Source organism: Mus pahari, unplaced genomic scaffold, assembly GCF_900095145.1.
Source record: "Mus pahari unplaced genomic scaffold, PAHARI_EIJ_v1.1 scaffold_7831_1, whole genome shotgun sequence".
Taxonomy (NCBI): Eukaryota; Metazoa; Chordata; class Mammalia; order Rodentia; family Muridae; genus Mus; species Mus pahari.
The window spans coordinates 42,988-61,455 of NW_018392428.1; the positions used below are offsets into that span (position 1 = coordinate 42,988).

Sequence of the window (18,468 nt, forward strand, 5' to 3'; positions counted from 1 at the left end):
GTAGAGAAGGCCCTTCGAGATGCCAAACTGGACAAGTCACAGATCCATGATATTGTCTTGGTGGGTGGTTCTACCAGAATCCCCAAGATTCAGAAACTTCTGCAAGACTTTTTCAATGGAAAAGAACTGAATAAGAGCATTAACCCCAATGAAGCTGTTGCCTATGGTGCAGCGTCCAGGCAGCCATTCTCTCTGGAGACAATTCTGAGAATGTTCAGGATTTGCTGCTCTTGGATGTCACTCCTCTTTCCCTTGGTATTGAAACTGCTGGTGGAGTCATGACNGTCCTCATCAAGCGCAATACCACCATCCCCACCAAGCAGACACAGACNTTCACCACCTACTCTGATAACCAGCCAGGTGTACTCATTCAGGTGTATGAAGGTGAAAGGGCCATGACCAAGGACAACAACCTGCTTGGAAAGTTTGAGCTCACAGGCATACCTCCAGCACCCCGTGGGGTTCCTCAGATTGAGGTTACTTTTGACATNGATGCCAATGGCATCCTCAATGTTTCTGCTGTAGATAAGAGCACAGGAAAGGAGAACAAGATCACCATCACCAATGACAAGGGCTGCTTGAGTAAGGAAGATATTGAGCGCATGGTCCAGGAAGCTGAGAAGTACAAGGCTGAGAATGAGAAGCAGAGAGATAAGGTTTCCTCCAAGAATTCCCTGGAGTCCTATGCNTTCAACATGAAAGCAACTGTGGAAGATGAGAAACTTCAAGGCAAGATCAACGATGAGGACAAACAGAAGATTCTTGACAAGTGCAATGAGATCATCAGCTGGCTGGATAAGAACCAGACTGCAGAGAAGGAAGAATTTGAGCATCAGCAGAAAGAACTGGAGAAAGTCTGCAACCCTATCATTACCAAGCTATACCAGAGTGCTGGTGGCATGCCTGGGGGAATGCCTGGTGGCTTCCCTGGTGGAGGAGCTCCCCCATCTGGTGGTGCTTCTTCAGGCCCCACCATTGAAGAGGTGGATTAAGTTAGTCCAAGAAGAGGGTGGAGCATTGCTCCACAGGGACCCAAAACAAGTAACATGGAATAATAAAATTATTTAAATTGGCACTGTAAAAAAAAAAGAACAAACAAGAGATCATTTGTGAAATTTATAAAATTTATTGACATATTGAACCAGCACTTCATCTATGGAATAAACAAGTTTGTTCATGGTGAGTGATTTTTTTTTTGAAAAATTATTTAATCAAGTTTGAAAGTATTTTTTAAAGAAATCTTGAATATATACATTTATATTGGAGATTGATCAGTAATTTTTTTATTTTGGTTTTAATCTGGTTTTAGTATCAGGCTAATACTAAAGAGTTTGGTAAGGTACCCTTCCTTTGCTATTTAAAGGAATAATTTGAGAAGCATTTGTGTTAGTATTTCATTGAAGGTCTGGTAATTATTTTTAATGGTAGATATTTGATTTTTTCTTCATGTTTAATGCTTTCTATAAAGCTGCTCATTGTTTTTTATATCTTCATGATTTACTTTTGATAGGTCGTATACAACTAGAAACCTATGTATCTTATTTTAGAGTATTCCAGTTCATTAGAATATATGATTTTTTTGTTTTTGAAGACAGGGATTCTCTGTGTAGCCCTGGCTGTTCTGGAACTCACTCTGTAGACCAGGCTGGCCTCGAACTCAGAAATTCGCCTGCCTCTGCCTCCCGAGTGCTGGGATTAAAGGCATGTGCCACCACGCCCGGCCCAGAATATATGATATTTAAGGTAAGACCTAACAATGTTTCTGAATTTCACTAATATGTGGTAATAGCTCTCCTTACCCTCCAGTTTGAGACCTTTCACCTTAATTTTTTGTATTTGTTTTGAGAATTTTATATGTGAATACTATATTTATATCATTTTCATGACCCCCCTTTCCCCAGTCAACCTCTTCTCATTTTCTACCTCAAATTCATTCATTCTTTTCTTTCTTTCGCTAACCCTAACTCCCCTAACTATAACACTAGTCATAAACCTAGCTCTTACCCTAACCTTAAACATAATCCACCAAGCCCTAACCCTGCATATGAAGAAACACCATAGCCCTAAATCTAACCCTAACCTAACCCCTATCCCTATCCCTGTAACCCTTCCCATTTTAACTCTATCTCCATAACCCTAACTGTTTAGTCTTATCCCTGTAGCCTTTTCCATTCTAACCCTACCCTTTGTAATCCTAACCCCCTAACAATTAACTTTCTAATAGTAAGTGTAACCCCAAGTACACTAACCTAACCCATAACCTTCTAACCCAAACAGCTTGACTATAACAACTCTTGGCATTTACTTTGACGAGGTGTTTGAACTGTTATGGATCTATGCAGATTTCAAAACACAGAGACTTTACCATAGTGAGCACATTAATAAGGATTTTTCTCTAGTATGGGTTCTTTAGTGCATTCAGAGATAACTGTGAAGGGCAAAGATTGTACATTGTTTCCATTCACAGGGTTTCAGTGAATGGAAGTATGAATACTTTTATTATAATGAGACTATAGAAATATACAAATGCTTCACCATATTCAATACATTTATAGGGTTTCTCTCTAGTGTGATATTTTTTATGCTTTTTGTCTTGAGTTTTATTGCTATGAAAATATACCAAAACTGCTCTGATAAAGGACATTAATTGGGGGTAGTGTACAGATTCAGAGGTTCAGTTTCCTATCATCATAGCAGAAGGAATGGCAGTGTCCAAGCAGATACAGTGCTGGAGGAGCCAAGAGTTCTACATCTTGATCAGAAGGCAGCCAGGAGAAGATTCTTCTGACCTGGAACTTAAGCATAGGTTCTCAAAGCTCACCCCCACAGTGACACACTTCCTCAAAGAAGGTCCCACCTACTCCAGAAAGGCCTTACCTCCTAACATTGCCACTTACCATGGGCCAAGCATATTCAAACCATCACACCTTTGAAGATCAGTGTGAACTGTAAAGGCTTTACCACTTTGGTTACATTCATAGGGTTAGTCTCTAGTTTGTGTTCTCTCATGTACTTGGAGGTAACTTGATTGTGAATAGGCTTACATTGACTATAGTTGTAGGGTTTATCTCCAGTATGTATTATTTTATGCAGTTGGAGATGACAGTGTCATGCAAAGGCTTTTCCATATTGATTACATTTGTAAGATTTTTCTCCAGTGTGAACTCTTTCATGACTTTGAAGTTGACCATGAGAGGCAAAGGATTTACTACATTGCTTACATTTATAAGGTTTTACTCCAGTATGGGTTGCTTTATGTATTTGGAGACTAGTATTACATGCAAAGGCTTTACTACAGTCATTACATTTGTAAGGTTTCTCTCCAGTATGAATTCTTTCATGTCTTTTAAGATCATTTTGACCTGCAAAGGCTTTATCACATTTATTACATTCATAGGGTTTCTCTCCGGTATGTGTTCTTTCATGTATTTGAAGATGGCCATGATATGCAAAGGCTTTACCACATTGATCACATTCATAGGGTTTCTCTCCAGTATGTGTTCTTTTATGTACTTGGAGATAACTGTGATATGCAAAGGCTTTACCACATTGATTACATTCATAGGGTTTCTCTCCAGTATGTGTTCTTTTATGTACTTGGAGATTACTGTGTTGTGCAAATGCTTTACCACACTGATTACATTCATAGGGTTTCTCTCCAGTATGTGTTCTTTTATGTATTTGAAGTCTACCATGGTATGCAAAGGCTTTACCACATTGATTACATTCATATGGTTTTTCTCCAGTGTGTGTTCTTTTATGTACTTGGAGATAGCTATGAGATGCAAAGGCTTTACCACATTGATTACATTTGTAAGGTTTCTCTCCAGTATGTGTTATTATATGCATTTGGAGGTCACTGTGTTGTGCAAAGGCTTTATTGCACTGATTACATTTATAGGGTTTCTCTCCAGTATGTTTTCTTTTATGTATTTGAAGACAACTATGATATGCAAAGGCTTTACCACATTGATTACATTCATAGGCTTTTTCTCCAGTATGTGTTCTTTTATGTACTTGGAGATTACTATGAGATGCAAAAGCTTTACCACATTGATTACATTTATACGGTTTCTCTCCAGTGTGTGTTCTTTTATGTATTTGGAGATAACTGTGTTGTGCAAAGGCTTTACCACATTGATCGCATCCATAGGGTTTCTCTCCAGTATGTGTTCTTTTATGTACTTGGAGATAACTATGAGATGCAAGGGCTTTACCACATTGATTACATTTGTAAGGTTTCTCTCCAGTATGTATCATTATATGCATTTGGAGATGACCGTGTTGTGCAAAGGCTTTACCACATTGATTACATTTATAGGGTTTCTCTCCAGTGTGTGTTCTTTTATGTCTTTGAAGATAACTAGGATATGCAAACGCTTTACCACACTGATCACATTCATAGGGTTTCTCTCCAGTATGTGTACTTTTATGTATTTGAAGAATACTGTGTTGTGAATATGCTTTATCACACTTACTGCATTTGTAGGGTTTCTCTTCAGTATGTATTATTTTGTGTGTTCGAAGATTACAATGTTGTGCAAAGGCTTTATCACATTGATTACATTTGTAGGGTTTCTCTCCAGTATGAACTCTCTCATGACGTTGAAGTTCAGAATGGTACATAAAGGCTTTATCACATTGCTTACATGCATAGGGTTTCTTTCCAGTGTGAACTTGTTCATGATGTTGAAGTTCAAAATGGTATGTAAAGGCTTTACCACATTGCTTGCATGCATAAGGTTTCTCTCCAGTATGTGTCCTTTTATGTCTTTGGAGATGACTGTGTTGTGAATAGGCTTTATCACATCCATTACATTTGTAGGGTTTCTCTCCAGTATGTATTATTTCATGATTTCGGAGATTACAATGATGTGCAAAGGCTTTACCACATTGATTACATTTGTAGGGTTTCTTTCCAGTGTGAATTTTTTCATGACTTTGAAGTTCACCATGAGAGGCAAAAGATTTACTACATTGCTTGCATTCATATGGTTTCACTCCAGTATGGGTTGCTTTATGTATTCGGAAACTAGTGTTATATGCAAAGGATTTACCACAATGATTACAATTGTAAGGTTTGTCTCCAGTATGAATTCTTTCATGTCTTTTAAGATTATTCTGATCTGCAAAGGCTTTATCACACTGCTTACATTCATAGTGTTTCTCTCCAGTATGTGTCATTTTGTGAGTTTGGATATTACTGTGTTGTGAATAGGTTTTATCATATCCATTACACTTGTAGAGTTTCTCTCCAAAATGAATTCTTTCAAGATTTTGAAGTTCAGAATGGTATGTAAAAGCTTTATCACATGGCTTACATTCACAAGGTTTCTCTCCAGTATGTGTTCTTTTATGTCTTTGGAGATGACTGTGTCGTGGATTGGGTTTATCACATCGATTGCATTTGTAGGGTTTCTCTCTACTATGTGTTCTTTTATGTAATTGGAGACTTCTGTGATGTACAAAGGCTTCACAATACTGAATACCTTCATAGGGTTTTTCTCCAGTATGAAGTCTTTCATGCCTTTGAGGATAACTGTGACATGCAAAGGCTTTACTACACTGAGTATATTCAGAGGGTTTCTCTCCATTATGACTTCTTTCATGCCTGCAAAGATAATTGGCACATGTGAAAGGTTTACCACAACCTCTACACCGATGAATCTTTTTATCTGTAGGAATTAATTTTACAATTTGGTCTAATTGTAAAGACAAATCCCATCTTAAGGTTTTATCGCTTTGTTTACATTCATGGTTTCCCCTTCATTATGGGTTGTTTTGCATCTTTGAGAATACCTATAATGGTAAGAGTGTTATTACTTGGCTAACATTTGTAGCCTCCCTTTTTTCTATGAGATTTTTCATATATTTGAAGAGAAATTGAAGAGCTCAGAGCTTTACCACACTGAGTACATTCATAAATTTTCCTATATTGTGAAATACACTACACTTGCATACTACATTGGCAAAGTAATCCAGGACAAACAGAAAAGAATTTTCACATTCCAGTACTTATAGGTATTTTCTGCAGTGTGAGTTTATGGATACATTCCCAGTAAAGTTGGAAAACCAACTAATTATAAACTTGTATCACACTGAGAAAGTCTGCTCAAATGGGGACTACTACATATTAATTGTTCTTGGAGACAGAGAAAGAGAAGTACATTTCTTCTTTCAATATCCCTATGTTCACATGGCTTATATCTATTGTAACATTAAAAGAAGAATAACAAATGAAAGATTTCCACATTGCATTCACACAGTTTGACTTTTTGTTCATCATAGACATGTGGTATAGTAATTAAGTTTTTTCCCCCAATATATATATATATATATATAGACCAGGCTGGCCTCGAACTCAGAAATCCGCCTGCCTCTGCCTCCCGAGTGCTGGGATTAAAGGTGTGCGCCACCACGCCCGGTAGCCCCCAAAATATTCTTGACTCTAATAAACTGCCCCTCTCACTTAAACTTAGCAATGTTACTTCTTAGAATCAGCTTTACTATGCAATATTTGCTTATTAGGAACATATCCTTATCACCTATTCAATATATTTATATAGATATATATTTTTTGCAGTATGTGAGTGGTATGAGATTAAATAGATTGGCAGTTTTACAAAGTAGCTGTAACATGGCTATGATGCAAATGGTAATATCTGTTAAGGCATTGTTTCCTCGTCTTCTTTCTTACAGGGATGCTTTGCAAACACAAATCAGACACCTGACAATGAGACACATGGATTTGTGAGAATTTAATAATCCATACACTTAAAGAAGTGCTTTTTTATTTACATTGTTGCTTTTCTTTAAAATTTCAAGGACCCATTAACATTCCTTCAGAGGCATATCCATACCAACTTGCACATGAAAATTACCTTCCATGTCTTCTGGAACTTTGACAATGTTCTGCAATATTATGGTCTTCCCAATTGTAGCCTAAAATATATTTTAAGAAAATATATGATATATTATTGGAAATTAGGCAAAATTTAAGTTACTATCTTTACTGAACCTGATTTATTCACTTAATTCTTTCTCATTCTCAATTGAAATTGCAGAAAAGCATTAGTAACAGTTTTCCATTATTTTAAAAAGTGAAAGAAAATCCACTATCTTACCTATAGCAGTGAGGTTCTTGTATGTCTCCAGCATCACGTCTTTGTAGAGACTCCTCTGTGAAGGATCCAGCAAAGCCCATTCTTCTTGAGTGAAGTTCACATGCACATCATCATAGGTTACTGCATCCTAAAATATCCCATACATGTGTATAACAGAAACCATGATAACAACATGACTGTAAACATATGCTTCATTGACAATATATATGTATAATTTTGGTGCTTCTTCCACTTATTTCTTGACCTAGAAGTTCTAATGTAATTACCAAGTCATCTTAGAAAGAAACTGAATAATAAGGTTCACCTCTGTCATTTCTTTGCTCTTTGAATAGGATATAACTTGCAAGAGAATTGCTAATTATGTGTGTGTGTGTGTGTGTGACAGAGAGAGAGAGAGAGAGAGAGAGAGAGAGAGAGAGAGAGAGAGAGAGAGAGAGAGAGAGAGAGAGAGAGAGAGAGAGAGAGAGAGAGAGAGAGAGAGAGAGAGAGAGAGAGAGAAGCAAAGAGTACTAGCACACATCAGAGAAATTGTATGAACAATTACTACCTACAAAAAAATGATGGGCAAGATGAGCATATTGGCTCCCAGCATTCAGGAAGCAGTGGCAGGTATATCTCATTGAGTTGGATGCCAGCCTAGTCTATCCAGGACATCCAGAGGTATATATTAAGACCCTGTCTCTCCTGTAAAAATCAAACAAACAGGAAAGAGAGAAAGAACTCAGAAGTTTTTACTGGAGTTCCTGCAACGAATTACATATTCACTCCAGTTCTATATTCATCTTTCAGAATACCTAAATTTAAACTATTAATAGTAATGAGGTCTTACTAAAAGGGGATGCATCTTTAAACAGACACAAACAGACAGATGAAAATATTGGCAATGTAAACGTTAGTCCTAAACAAGCAACATAGGACAGGATATATGGCTCAGCAGTGGAGAGCTCTTGATGGTATTGCAAATAATTGAGTTCAATTACCAGTATTTACAAGGGGGATTCACAACTATCCATTACTTGCAGGGCAGGAATTCTGAAGCTATCTTCTGACTACTATGGGGACCAGGCATACATTATGTGGATATTCATGCACATAGGCAAAATACTCATTTTCATTTAAAAAATCAAAACAAACACAACAAATAGGAAGAATGTTATCACCTACAATTCAATGACTCAGAAACCTCAGGCAGTATCAATGTCATGAATATATGCCATCCTGAGAAATAGAATATTCTCTCTGCCAAATTTCAAAGTTCACAACGTGAATGAAAATAAATACAGCAGCATATGGTTGGCACTTACAAAAACCTACATTACAGGTCCATCAGCAAATAATATAAAAACAAACAAACAAGCCAAGCATGTTGGCCAACATTTAATCCCAACACTCTGGAGCTAGAGTAAGGTGGACCTTTAAGTTTGAGGCCCACATATTCTATTCACCTATTTTCAGGACAGCCAGGGCGAGAAAGAAAATCTTTGTCTTCAAAAACAAAAACAGAAACACAACCAACAAAATTAAAAATTTAAAAACACCAGGTTTAGCACTGAATAATTATTTCAACTGTGTTTTATGTGATTTACGGATAGAATCTATAATGGTAAAGGTAAGACAATATGAGAAGGAACTGAGTGATCAGGTTCAACCATAACACAGATACACACATACATACACACACGAAATGGGTTGAGTCTATAGATACTCAAATCTCAATCCCAATAAGGAATCTAGAAAGGTTCCTCCTACAAAAGCTTCTATTGAGGGGACTGAGATGGCCCAAGCCAGCCTGACTCCATGACAGGCTGCATACTGGCAGTTTGGGAGACCAGGCCTAAGTTTCTGTTTCCCATAACTGGAAAAGTCCAAAATAAGTCAATTACAGGAAAACCACCCCTCACTGGCAGCCAATCAGAAGCTGCCAGGAGGGCTGGAGAGATGGCTCAGCAATTAAGAGCACTGACTGCTCTTCCAAAGGTCCTGAGTTCAAATCCCAGCAACCACATGGTGGCTCACAACCATCTGTAATGAAATCTGATGCCCTCTTCTGGTGTGTCTGAAGTCACCTACAGTGTACTTAAGATATAATAAATCTTAAAAAAAAAAAAAAAAACTGCCAGGAGCTGCACCTGCCACCAAGACTGAGCCAAGAATAGTTAATGAATAATGGTTCTGGAAAGTTCCCAAAATTCCCAGAACCCTGACCAATCCCAAAGCCACCCATACCCCTGGAAATTGAGCCAACCAATCAGGATAAAGATCAACTACTCCTCCCTGGAATTCCCCTAATTGGTTTTAAATTGAGCTTGCAAATTTTACATGTCTGTCTCCATCCTACTGAATGGTAGACCTCTGCATGCTAGAATTCTGCAGAATAAAATGATCTTTGTTTTTGCATGCTACTTGAGTCTGGAGTCTTCCTTTAGTGATTCTTGGACCCTAGCACTATAAGACCCCCAAAGAAAGCCAAAAAGAAGAGATAAGTGTTCAAAGATATCACCCTATCTGGGAACTTTTTTGATTCAATCAACTACAAGAGGCCTCAGTTTTAAAAGGCTTAGATTGTCTCATCCCTGCAACCTCTCATACATCTCTTGGTTAGTTTTTTTCCACTCCCTACATACACCTCTCCATGGCAGGTGTCTCATAGCTTAGGAATCTCAACATCTTGTGGTCTCAAAATGCAACTCAGGCTTCATCCTCACAGGTTTCTGCAATGCACTCTCACAGTAACTTCCCTCACTCAGGCTCTAAGTCTGTCAAACATAGATGGCTGGACCAGTGCAGAACTGAAATCACAGAGGAAGAATCCATGACCTTAAATTTTGTATCTTTTTTTTTTTTCTTTTTGACATCACTTTACTTGTGGTGTCTGGTTTAACATGAGGCACTTGACATGAGAAGGAACCCATGCCTAACTAACACTGCCTGGATTTCTAGGAAGTTTACAGAGATGTAAATGGCAACCATGGAGCCAGCATGGGTCTGTGCCACATCTTCTGCTAATATGTTATAGCTGTTAGCTTGGTGTTTTTGTGGGAGCAGGTGTAACCCTGATTCTTTTGCTTGATCTTGAAACACTTTTCCTCCTATCAGGTTGCCTTGTTCAGCCTCAATGTGAAGGCTTTCACCTTGTCTTTTTCTATCTTGTTTTGTTCTGTTTGACTGTTCTCTTTTGGATATCTGCTCCTTTCTGAAGAGGAAACGGGGATGGGGTTGGATCTGAGGAAGAAGAGGATAGGAGATGGTGGGGGTAGCTAGGAGAGTGTAGGTAGGGGAAACAGTGGTCAGGGTATATTGTATGAGAGAAGAATCTATCTTCAATTAAAAACTTAATTCAATATTGCTTAAATGAAAATGCAAAGAAGAAGGGAAGCAATAATGAACAAAGAAAAGGGAAATAGTAAAGACAGGGATAGTATGATAGTGACAGATACAGTACTCATCCTGTTTTTGTAGATGGTGATCATCACAGGAGTGTAAAAACATCATCTTGGAGGCTTACTTTTTCCTCCTGATAACCTAGACCTAGTCCTAGAAGTTTCTAGCCTGGGTACAATGTTATCTAGGTCTAGAATGTTTTTGGCATCTGAGACTTACTTAACTGCTGAATAAACTCACTGTTTCTCTTTCTTTCTGAATTCTAGCTGGCTGGTCAACTCAGCTGTTCTGGCTCAAAATCCTCTTCTGCTAACTGATTCAAACTAGTTTCTTTCACTTCTGACTGAATTTCTGTGCTCAGCCTCAAAAGAAGTCTAGCATCTGGCTTCTCATTCTCTGGCTTGTTCTCTCTTCACATGTGTCTAGCTTGTTCTTTCTTTAACATGTCTCCATAAAACTCTTTTGGTAAAACTGCCTTCCCCTCTCACCCTCTGCGATACTTCCTCTTATTCCTCTGTCTTCTCTTGAAAGTTGGGCTTTTCATATTCTGTCAGATCTTTTTCTGACTCATCATTTTGTCAATTAGACATCACTTACAAACACGAGTGCTTACCTCTAAAACTAACTTTACCTTCATAGTTTGGGAGCAAATTTGTGTACTAAGGGTTGAGTCACACCACAATTAGAAACAGCTTTTTTTTTTTTTTTTTTTTTTTTTAGTAAATTAGACAGTCTGGGGGTTCACAATGTGATCAAATAACCTGCAATACAAGCTCATTACAAGCTTATCTTGGGTCCAGTCTATATCTGTGAAATCAGAAGTTTTGCTCTCAGCAATGTGAAATATATACCATTCAGGAAACAAAAGCTTATGTTAGCTTTCACTAGTTTAGAATTTGGAATTACAGAGATTTTTGCTCATTTCCTTCCAAAGGAATACTCTTGGTTGTTTCTAAGAAAAACTAATGTTTAATAACTATTCAAATAGTAGAAATAAATATGTGATGTTATACAAAATTGCTATATTGATTATATTATACATTAAGCACAAGTAAACTGATGTATAAAAAATGTTAAATGTTTAAACACATTCTCCAAAGCAAAAATGAAAGTGTTACCATATAAGTTATTTAACCCAGAGAAAACAAAGAGATAAGTCTGTTATCTAAAACTATCTAAAACTATTACAAACTATGTTTAACTGGAATTTATCATCAGTATTTAAAATCAAACAAAATGGTCAGTGAGTTTCTTAACCTCATTTTTACTTTTCATGCAGTATGACTAATTGGCAGAAAGCTCTCATGCCATCCAAATAAAGACATTTTCTGTATTTTTACTGTATAACTCTGTTTGCCTCTCATCTCTATAATAACTCTTGCTTCAAAAAGCTTGATATTTCATTTCTCTTCTCCACATAATGTTCTAAAAGAACATTAGACAAATCCTTTGGAGAAGATTGCTTCAGCTAGATTCTGTGCTTTCTGCCCCTTATTTTCTATTGCTACCTGTAATGTAGATAAGATGGCTGCAGATCTCATATCCATCTGCCAGTAAGAGTGCACTAAAGTTCAAAATGAGAAGGGAGAAAGAAGTGGGTTGACACTGCTTAAGCTGCAATCACATGCTGTTTTATGACCAAATGCAACACAGACTGTGAGAGTCTTTACAAGTGCACAATTCTTTAACCATTGCTATTGTCTTTATTTATTTATCACAATGTCCCCTTGGCACCAGCTTGTCTTCATAAATGAATATTGAGGTTATTCTCATAGTTAGGCCACCATGAATACAATTGCATTGAACATGAGAATTCTGGTACTTCTTAAAACTAATTTCAAGTGCATGGAAAACACACTGATTAAGATTGCTAGGTTCCACGGCAATTCTTTCATTTTCTTGAGAACTTGGTACAGTGGGGTTCCTTGGGTATAGTTATTATATTCAAATGTATCAGAATACATATATTAAATATGTGCAATTTTATATCAAATATAACATGGTTTTAACTAATTTTAGCTGGTATCTGTGGAAAATCTCAATCTACTGCTATCAGAGTTCATTGCTAATACACAATTCCATGTCACATCCAGATTCATTGTTCAATTCTGGACCATGTTTTATTTTTACTTTTTGTTTTCTGAATTAATTCATATTTATAAGATATTGTTTATGTAACCCTAACAATGTATTCTGTGTCACTAAAGTCCTCTTTCTATAGATTTGTACATTATTTCCCATCATTTTCAGCTTCAGACACTTAGTATAGTTTGCTAAATGAATACTTATGTAGAATATCTTTACCCATTTATATAACTCTAAACACCATTAAAGTGATATTTAAAAAAAAAGAAAAAAGGATGTTGGGTATGTTAAATTTGCAATGTAAATTCAAAACAATATAAAGAAAACTCCTACAAATATATAACAGGAAATTGGATTCCAGAACTATTTGCCATGTGAGAAAAATCTCAGAATTGTCAATAGGATTATGAAGAAATAGTTCACATTTTGGCACAATGTGAATTCCATCCATACTTATCATGGAACTACAACAACCAAAAGGTTTACAGTATTTGTAAAAGAGTTAGAAGATGCAGAGAAAAAGCCAAGAACATAAGCTCCAAATTATAGTCAAGTTTTACTCGAAAGATCCAAGGAAACTCAGGCAGGAAAAATGTAAACTTGACCAATATTATCTATGATTGAATGTGTAAACAAATAAACACAGACTTTACAACTCCCACAAAAATAACTCAAAGTGACCCCTAAAACTGTTAATATTTCTGACCCTCCAGACACTATTGACCTCATGTGATGCACCATGCTCTACAGCTCTCTCTGCATGGGGGTGATCAGAAAGGTGGGCTTTGGCTCAGCAGCACCCCATGCCTCCTTGTGATCTCACACAATACCTATCCAACTGAGCTCAAACACATTTCAATGTTGAAGAATAATTTAATGTGTGCTTCCTGCCATGTGGATTATGGCATATGATGTGAAATCTGTGCTACCCACATGCACACTTGATATACCTCTGCATCTTAGAAACTCCTTTTGAACCCTATAACTGAATTTCCATGAATCACACCATTGTGGCTGGTGGTAGTGAGAAGGAAAAAGGATTTTAATCAAATATCACTGAAGGATGATCATCACTTCCTCTCTACCACTTTCTAAACTATTTGTAAACTTTATCACACAAAACTGAATTTGCAATGCAATGTTCAGAACTTCTAGAAAGCAAACCTTCAGTTTTGAAACCTGTCTTCCCACTGCACAACAAATGCAATGCTTGAGTACTGATATTATAAGCAGTGATATTATAAGCAACACAGCTTCCTATGGCCAGAACTCCCCAGGGAATCCATACTCAGGCAGGCTGAGGCTAAGGTCCTCTGTCCAGGTCAACACATGTACTAACAGAACCACAGTCTGGTTCACAGTCCATTCAAGTCCAGTCAGATTGGGCACTGATAGATTAGTCAACCTGCTCTTCTCAGTGGCTGCCACAATCACCATGGCATGGCTTGTGGTCTCTCTCAAAGCTCTCTGATGAACTGTATCAGAGAAGAATATGGAACTACCTCCCACTGATGCTTTTCTTGATTGCTAGCCTGCCCAGAGCTCCTCATTAGCTTTGACCACCCAGCTGAGCCTCAGGACAGTAGCAGCTCCCTTATTGGTAGATTAGAGATTAAATGACTCAGCACAGCCCTTCCCACTTCTGCTCTTTCACCCTAGGGGCAGACAGGGCCCTAATATGGTAAATTTGTGTTTTAGTAGAGTCTTTCACTCTCCCAGGGCACATGTTCATCTTCCAAGGTCCTTTGTGTGTGCATTCCATCACACACTCAATATCCAGTGTAGTCATCCCTTTGTTTCACAGCTCAGAAGTCTTACAGCCAAACTCCAGTCACACTCAAACAGTAACAACAACTGAAGCAAAAGATGGCTATGAAGTTGAAATCAAGGAACAGTAAATGGGAGGTGAATGAAAAAAAGAAATAAAAATGGAAAGGACATGGCTGCTCCTAGGTATGGTGGAGTAGAAAGTTTATTATAGATAAAAGGGAGAGCATAGCCAGATCAGAAGAGTCCAGATGGACCTGACCCTGAGCCTTGTGAAGAGGGGGTGAAAGGGAGAAGGGGGAGATAGACTAAGAGGCCAGGAAGGGACATGACAGATGAAAAAGACCAGGTACCCAAAATGGTTGGATTTCATAAGGAAGGGCAGCTAGGAGGACACCCCAATCCCTAAGCTAGAGGGTGGGTATGTCAGCCATACCCTGTGACAGGTAGGGACTAAGGGATGGTGAGAGAATTTGACGGCCAGGTCCACAGCATTAATAAGATAGTTTGACTGTGACTTCCTTGTTCTATGTTACCTGCTGAGACCTGTCCTGACATACATAGCCACAGCCAAAGGCCTGGTGTTTCAACCCTCTGCACTCACTTAACTATGTCATCAAAGACTAATTGGAATTCAATATTCATTAGCTCAACACAAACCTCCTCAAATTGTACACCCATCAATCTGGTCTGTTTTCATTTATATCCATGAATCATGCTTCGAAATTACAAAATCACCACTCTGTCTGAATCAGATCGTTCTTCACAAAGGTGGCCCCTGCAGCTGACTCCCTTAATCTTTAGTCAGTGATCTAGCTATTGCTTACCCTGTTTTACCCTGCACTGTACACAGTAAACTATTCTTCCTGTTCTGATATGAATGCAGAAGCCATGCTCCAAATGTAAATCTTTTTTCCTGTTGCTGCAATGGACAGTTAATTATATGACTCAAATGAGTCATTTTAAAACTCTGTTATGATATATCCCTTTTATTTAAGGATTTAGAATTTTTTTTTCTTTTGGTTTTTCGAGACAGGGTTTTTCTGTGTAGCTCTGGCTGTCCTGGAACTCACTCTGTAGATCAGGCCGGCCTTGAACTCACAAATCTGCCTGCCTCTGTCTCTCAAGTGCTGGGATTAAAAGCGTGCGCCACCACGCCCGGCTTGGGATTTAGAAAATTTAATCAAGAGGAAAACAAGGTTATTTTTTGCCTTGGAGAGCAAGAGATTGGGATCAAGCTGACCAGAGTCAACATAGCTTATCTCAGAAACATTTTCCTGAAAGTCTGAAGGTGTAGCTGTTCTATAATAAATATGCCTTCTGAGGGAGAAATCACTCTACACAAAATTAAAAGATTAATTTTAAAAAATCTCTTTAATAATAGCTTGTATTCAATTCTGGTTTGTAGTGATATTTTTAAGAATTCTGGAATTTTGGCTTCTTTAAAAAACATAGAAATATAATTATAAGAATGTGCTTTCATTTTAATCCCAGGTGTAGGGATGTGAGGCAGCCTCTGACTGTCTGCAGCTGCTGACCATGATTTGCCTTGTGCTCTAGCAGAAGCATGATTTTGGCAGCTACAGATTTCTGTGTTGGTGTGACATCTGGAATTCTGGGAACTTTCTGGAGGGTACATAAATTTGAGGACCCTGAGAGGCAGGGTGGAGGATTGTTGGTCTTTTAGGAAGATTGGTTGTAGCTTGTTAGTAGCTGTGGTCAAAGAAGAAATAAAAGGAAATGTTGGGAGCCATTTGCTATTTCTAAAAGCAGAGTAAAAGTTTGCCCCTGCTCCTGTGAAGCAGAGAAAGGGAGAGGGAGAGAGAAAGGGAGAGGGAGAGAGGGAGAGAGGGAGAGAGGGAAAGAGGGAGAGAGGGAGAGAGAGAGATCTGCCTGCCAGGCTGATGGGTCAGGGTCTGTTGGCAGATTTCCCAGCCTGCTGAGGCATGGAACTTTGAGAAGATGTAAAACTGAGGCTCCAGGTCTTGCACAAACTATTTCTTATGCTAAGTAAGCTTCTTAAGAAGAATACCATCTTGTACACTACTTACACGGGGGAAATGGAAGGGAACATATGAAAAAACTATGAAGTCAGCACAAGCATTATAAAATAGGACACAATCAGACAGAATCTAATCAAACAGTGCTGCACAAGGGGAACTCAGTGTATCTCAAAAACATTACTGACCAAGCAAGCCTCTAGTGGCCTTGGGACTGATAAACAAAATCCCATATGGTGGAAAGAGTTGTGTTCTCAGAACCTGAAGCAACCCCTTCCAAAGGCCTGGTGCCACACCATTGCCAGACCTCCTAAATCTATTTCTGGTTTTAGAGAAGGAGCTCTGTTTTATAGCTCAAGGCCTCAGGGAAAGCTACCAAGGCCTAAGGCCCAGACTAGCACTGAACACAACCTTGGTTTTTTCCCTTTTCAAATGGTTGTCACCAGGTGTCATCTTGCCCATGTGGAAAAATTACTCTTTTCTCAAGAAGAAAACCAAAACATTATGGCACACCATGCCTTACTATTGATTGTGATCCTGTAACGCCCCATTAAGCACCCTGTTAGAGGCCTGCTCTTTCATATGGGGATTGGCCTAGTGGCTGGTTGTAAATCAGGGTTGTTTCCTTTGTTATGGTTCAGAGTCATATTTCTGGACAATCCTGGTGAGCAAGCATGTGTATCCTAATCTCTAACTGCCCCCCTGGTTAACATATTACTTATCTGTGGGGTGTTTTACAGGCAGTCCTCCCTAGGTTAAATTCTACTTGGTGTAACTCACTATCTCCTAAGCATTAGTAAATCCTTTACATCATCAATTCTACTCTTACATCCCAGCTTGACTCTGGATTGCTACCCAACATATGAGATGCCTTTTACAGCCTCCACAAAATTAACTCAAAAGGATCATACACCTTAAGGTTAAATGCTAAAAACAGAAATTGTAGAAACTAAAACTCTCTGGATTTGGCATCAGGCCAAGGATGTTTGTACACACAAGCCTCTTTTCCAAATGCCCTGTGCAAATGCAGCCCCCACAGTGAAGTTATTCAGTGGCTACCGCTGGGTTCAGCGAGCCAGTAGGACCACAAGGTCCTCACAGGTGGCCGCATCTCGCCGCTGGTTCCCACCCTGCCCTTCACATCAGCTCCCGCTGCTCAGCTCCCCGCTATTCCCGGTTGTTGTCAGTGACCCTGTGCTCACCATGTCACAACTTCGGGGCTTGCCTGAACGCACGTCACAGCATCAAGCGGCAAGACAGAGAACACATCACAGAAAAACATTAAAGGCAGCTAGCTACTTAGCGGAACCTGCCACAAGGCATCCGGAAGAACCCGCCTCTTCTTCTGACTGGCAGGTCCGTCTGAAGGCTCTGATTGGCCAGTAGTCTTGAGTGACATGAGCACTTCCCTAGGGTTAGACTGAGCTTAAGGGACCTGGTGGAGAGACGTTCTCAGCCGAGGCTTCCAGTCTTGGGCCAGACCTTTTCAAGATCTGCAGGGATTTGCATTTCAGTAGCACTAGTTTAGGTCCTCTAATAGCCTACCCATCTGTCTCCCCTCCTAGCCCCCGGGAGGACTCCGCCTACTCCTCCAGCATTCCACCCACCACTGCTCAGCCGCCTGCTCCTCCCCTTTGTGGGCAGTGAACCTCAAGTCCTGACTTCAGCCAGAGCTCCCCTCGCAGCACTCAGTAGGCTCTTTCCCTTCTTACTCCCTCAATCGAGGTAGATAGCTTGCATAGTCCATTATTCAACTTGCAGTGGAGTTATCAATCTGTCCTACGAGTGGAAGGGTGCCCAGAATATTAACAAAGAGAGATTTTGGGGAACAAGATTTTTGTTTTGCAGCTGGGGCAGGCCGACCTGTGTCAAGCAGCTGATGTGTATATTTAACACAGGAAAGCTGACCTGGCTTCCAGGTTCTCACAGCATTCCTCAGTCCCCACCTGATCTGGGGCATGGCTGGCATACTCCGCCTTGACCCTGAACTTTCCAGTCCAGGGGTTGGGCTTTCCCTGCCCAGAAGCTCTTCCTATATAATCCAGACATTGTGTGCTCTGTCTCTTTGTTTCATTTTCTCCGTGTCTCTCCCTCTCCCTTGCTCCCTTCCT

At 39.1% G+C, this 18,468-nt stretch overlaps 1 protein-coding gene and 1 pseudogene across 2 annotated transcripts in view; one reads left to right on the forward strand and one right to left on the reverse strand.

The window, feature by feature from the left end:
* The window catches only part of LOC110315008, a 4,116-nt pseudogene extending 3,034 nt beyond the window's left edge, over window positions 1–1,082 (forward strand). Inside the window, exon 2 of the transcript XR_002380194.1 lies at window positions 5–1,082. The product of XR_002380194.1 is annotated as a heat shock cognate 71 kDa protein pseudogene (transcript). The remainder of the gene's footprint in view (window positions 1–4) is intronic.
* Window positions 1,083–2,075: 993 nt separating this feature from the next.
* Window positions 2,076–17,672, reverse strand: LOC110315009 (zinc finger protein 431-like). The gene is made up of 4 exons (XM_021189181.2): window positions 17,560–17,672; window positions 7,125–7,251; window positions 6,882–6,942; window positions 2,076–5,611 (listed from the first exon to the last, which is right to left on the reverse strand). Exons 1-4 carry the CDS (start codon window positions 17,560–17,562, stop codon window positions 3,109–3,111), a joined length of 2,694 nt encoding a protein of 897 aa, XP_021044840.2. The 5' UTR covers window positions 17,563–17,672; the 3' UTR covers window positions 2,076–3,108.
* Window positions 17,673–18,468: the final 796 nt, after the last annotated feature.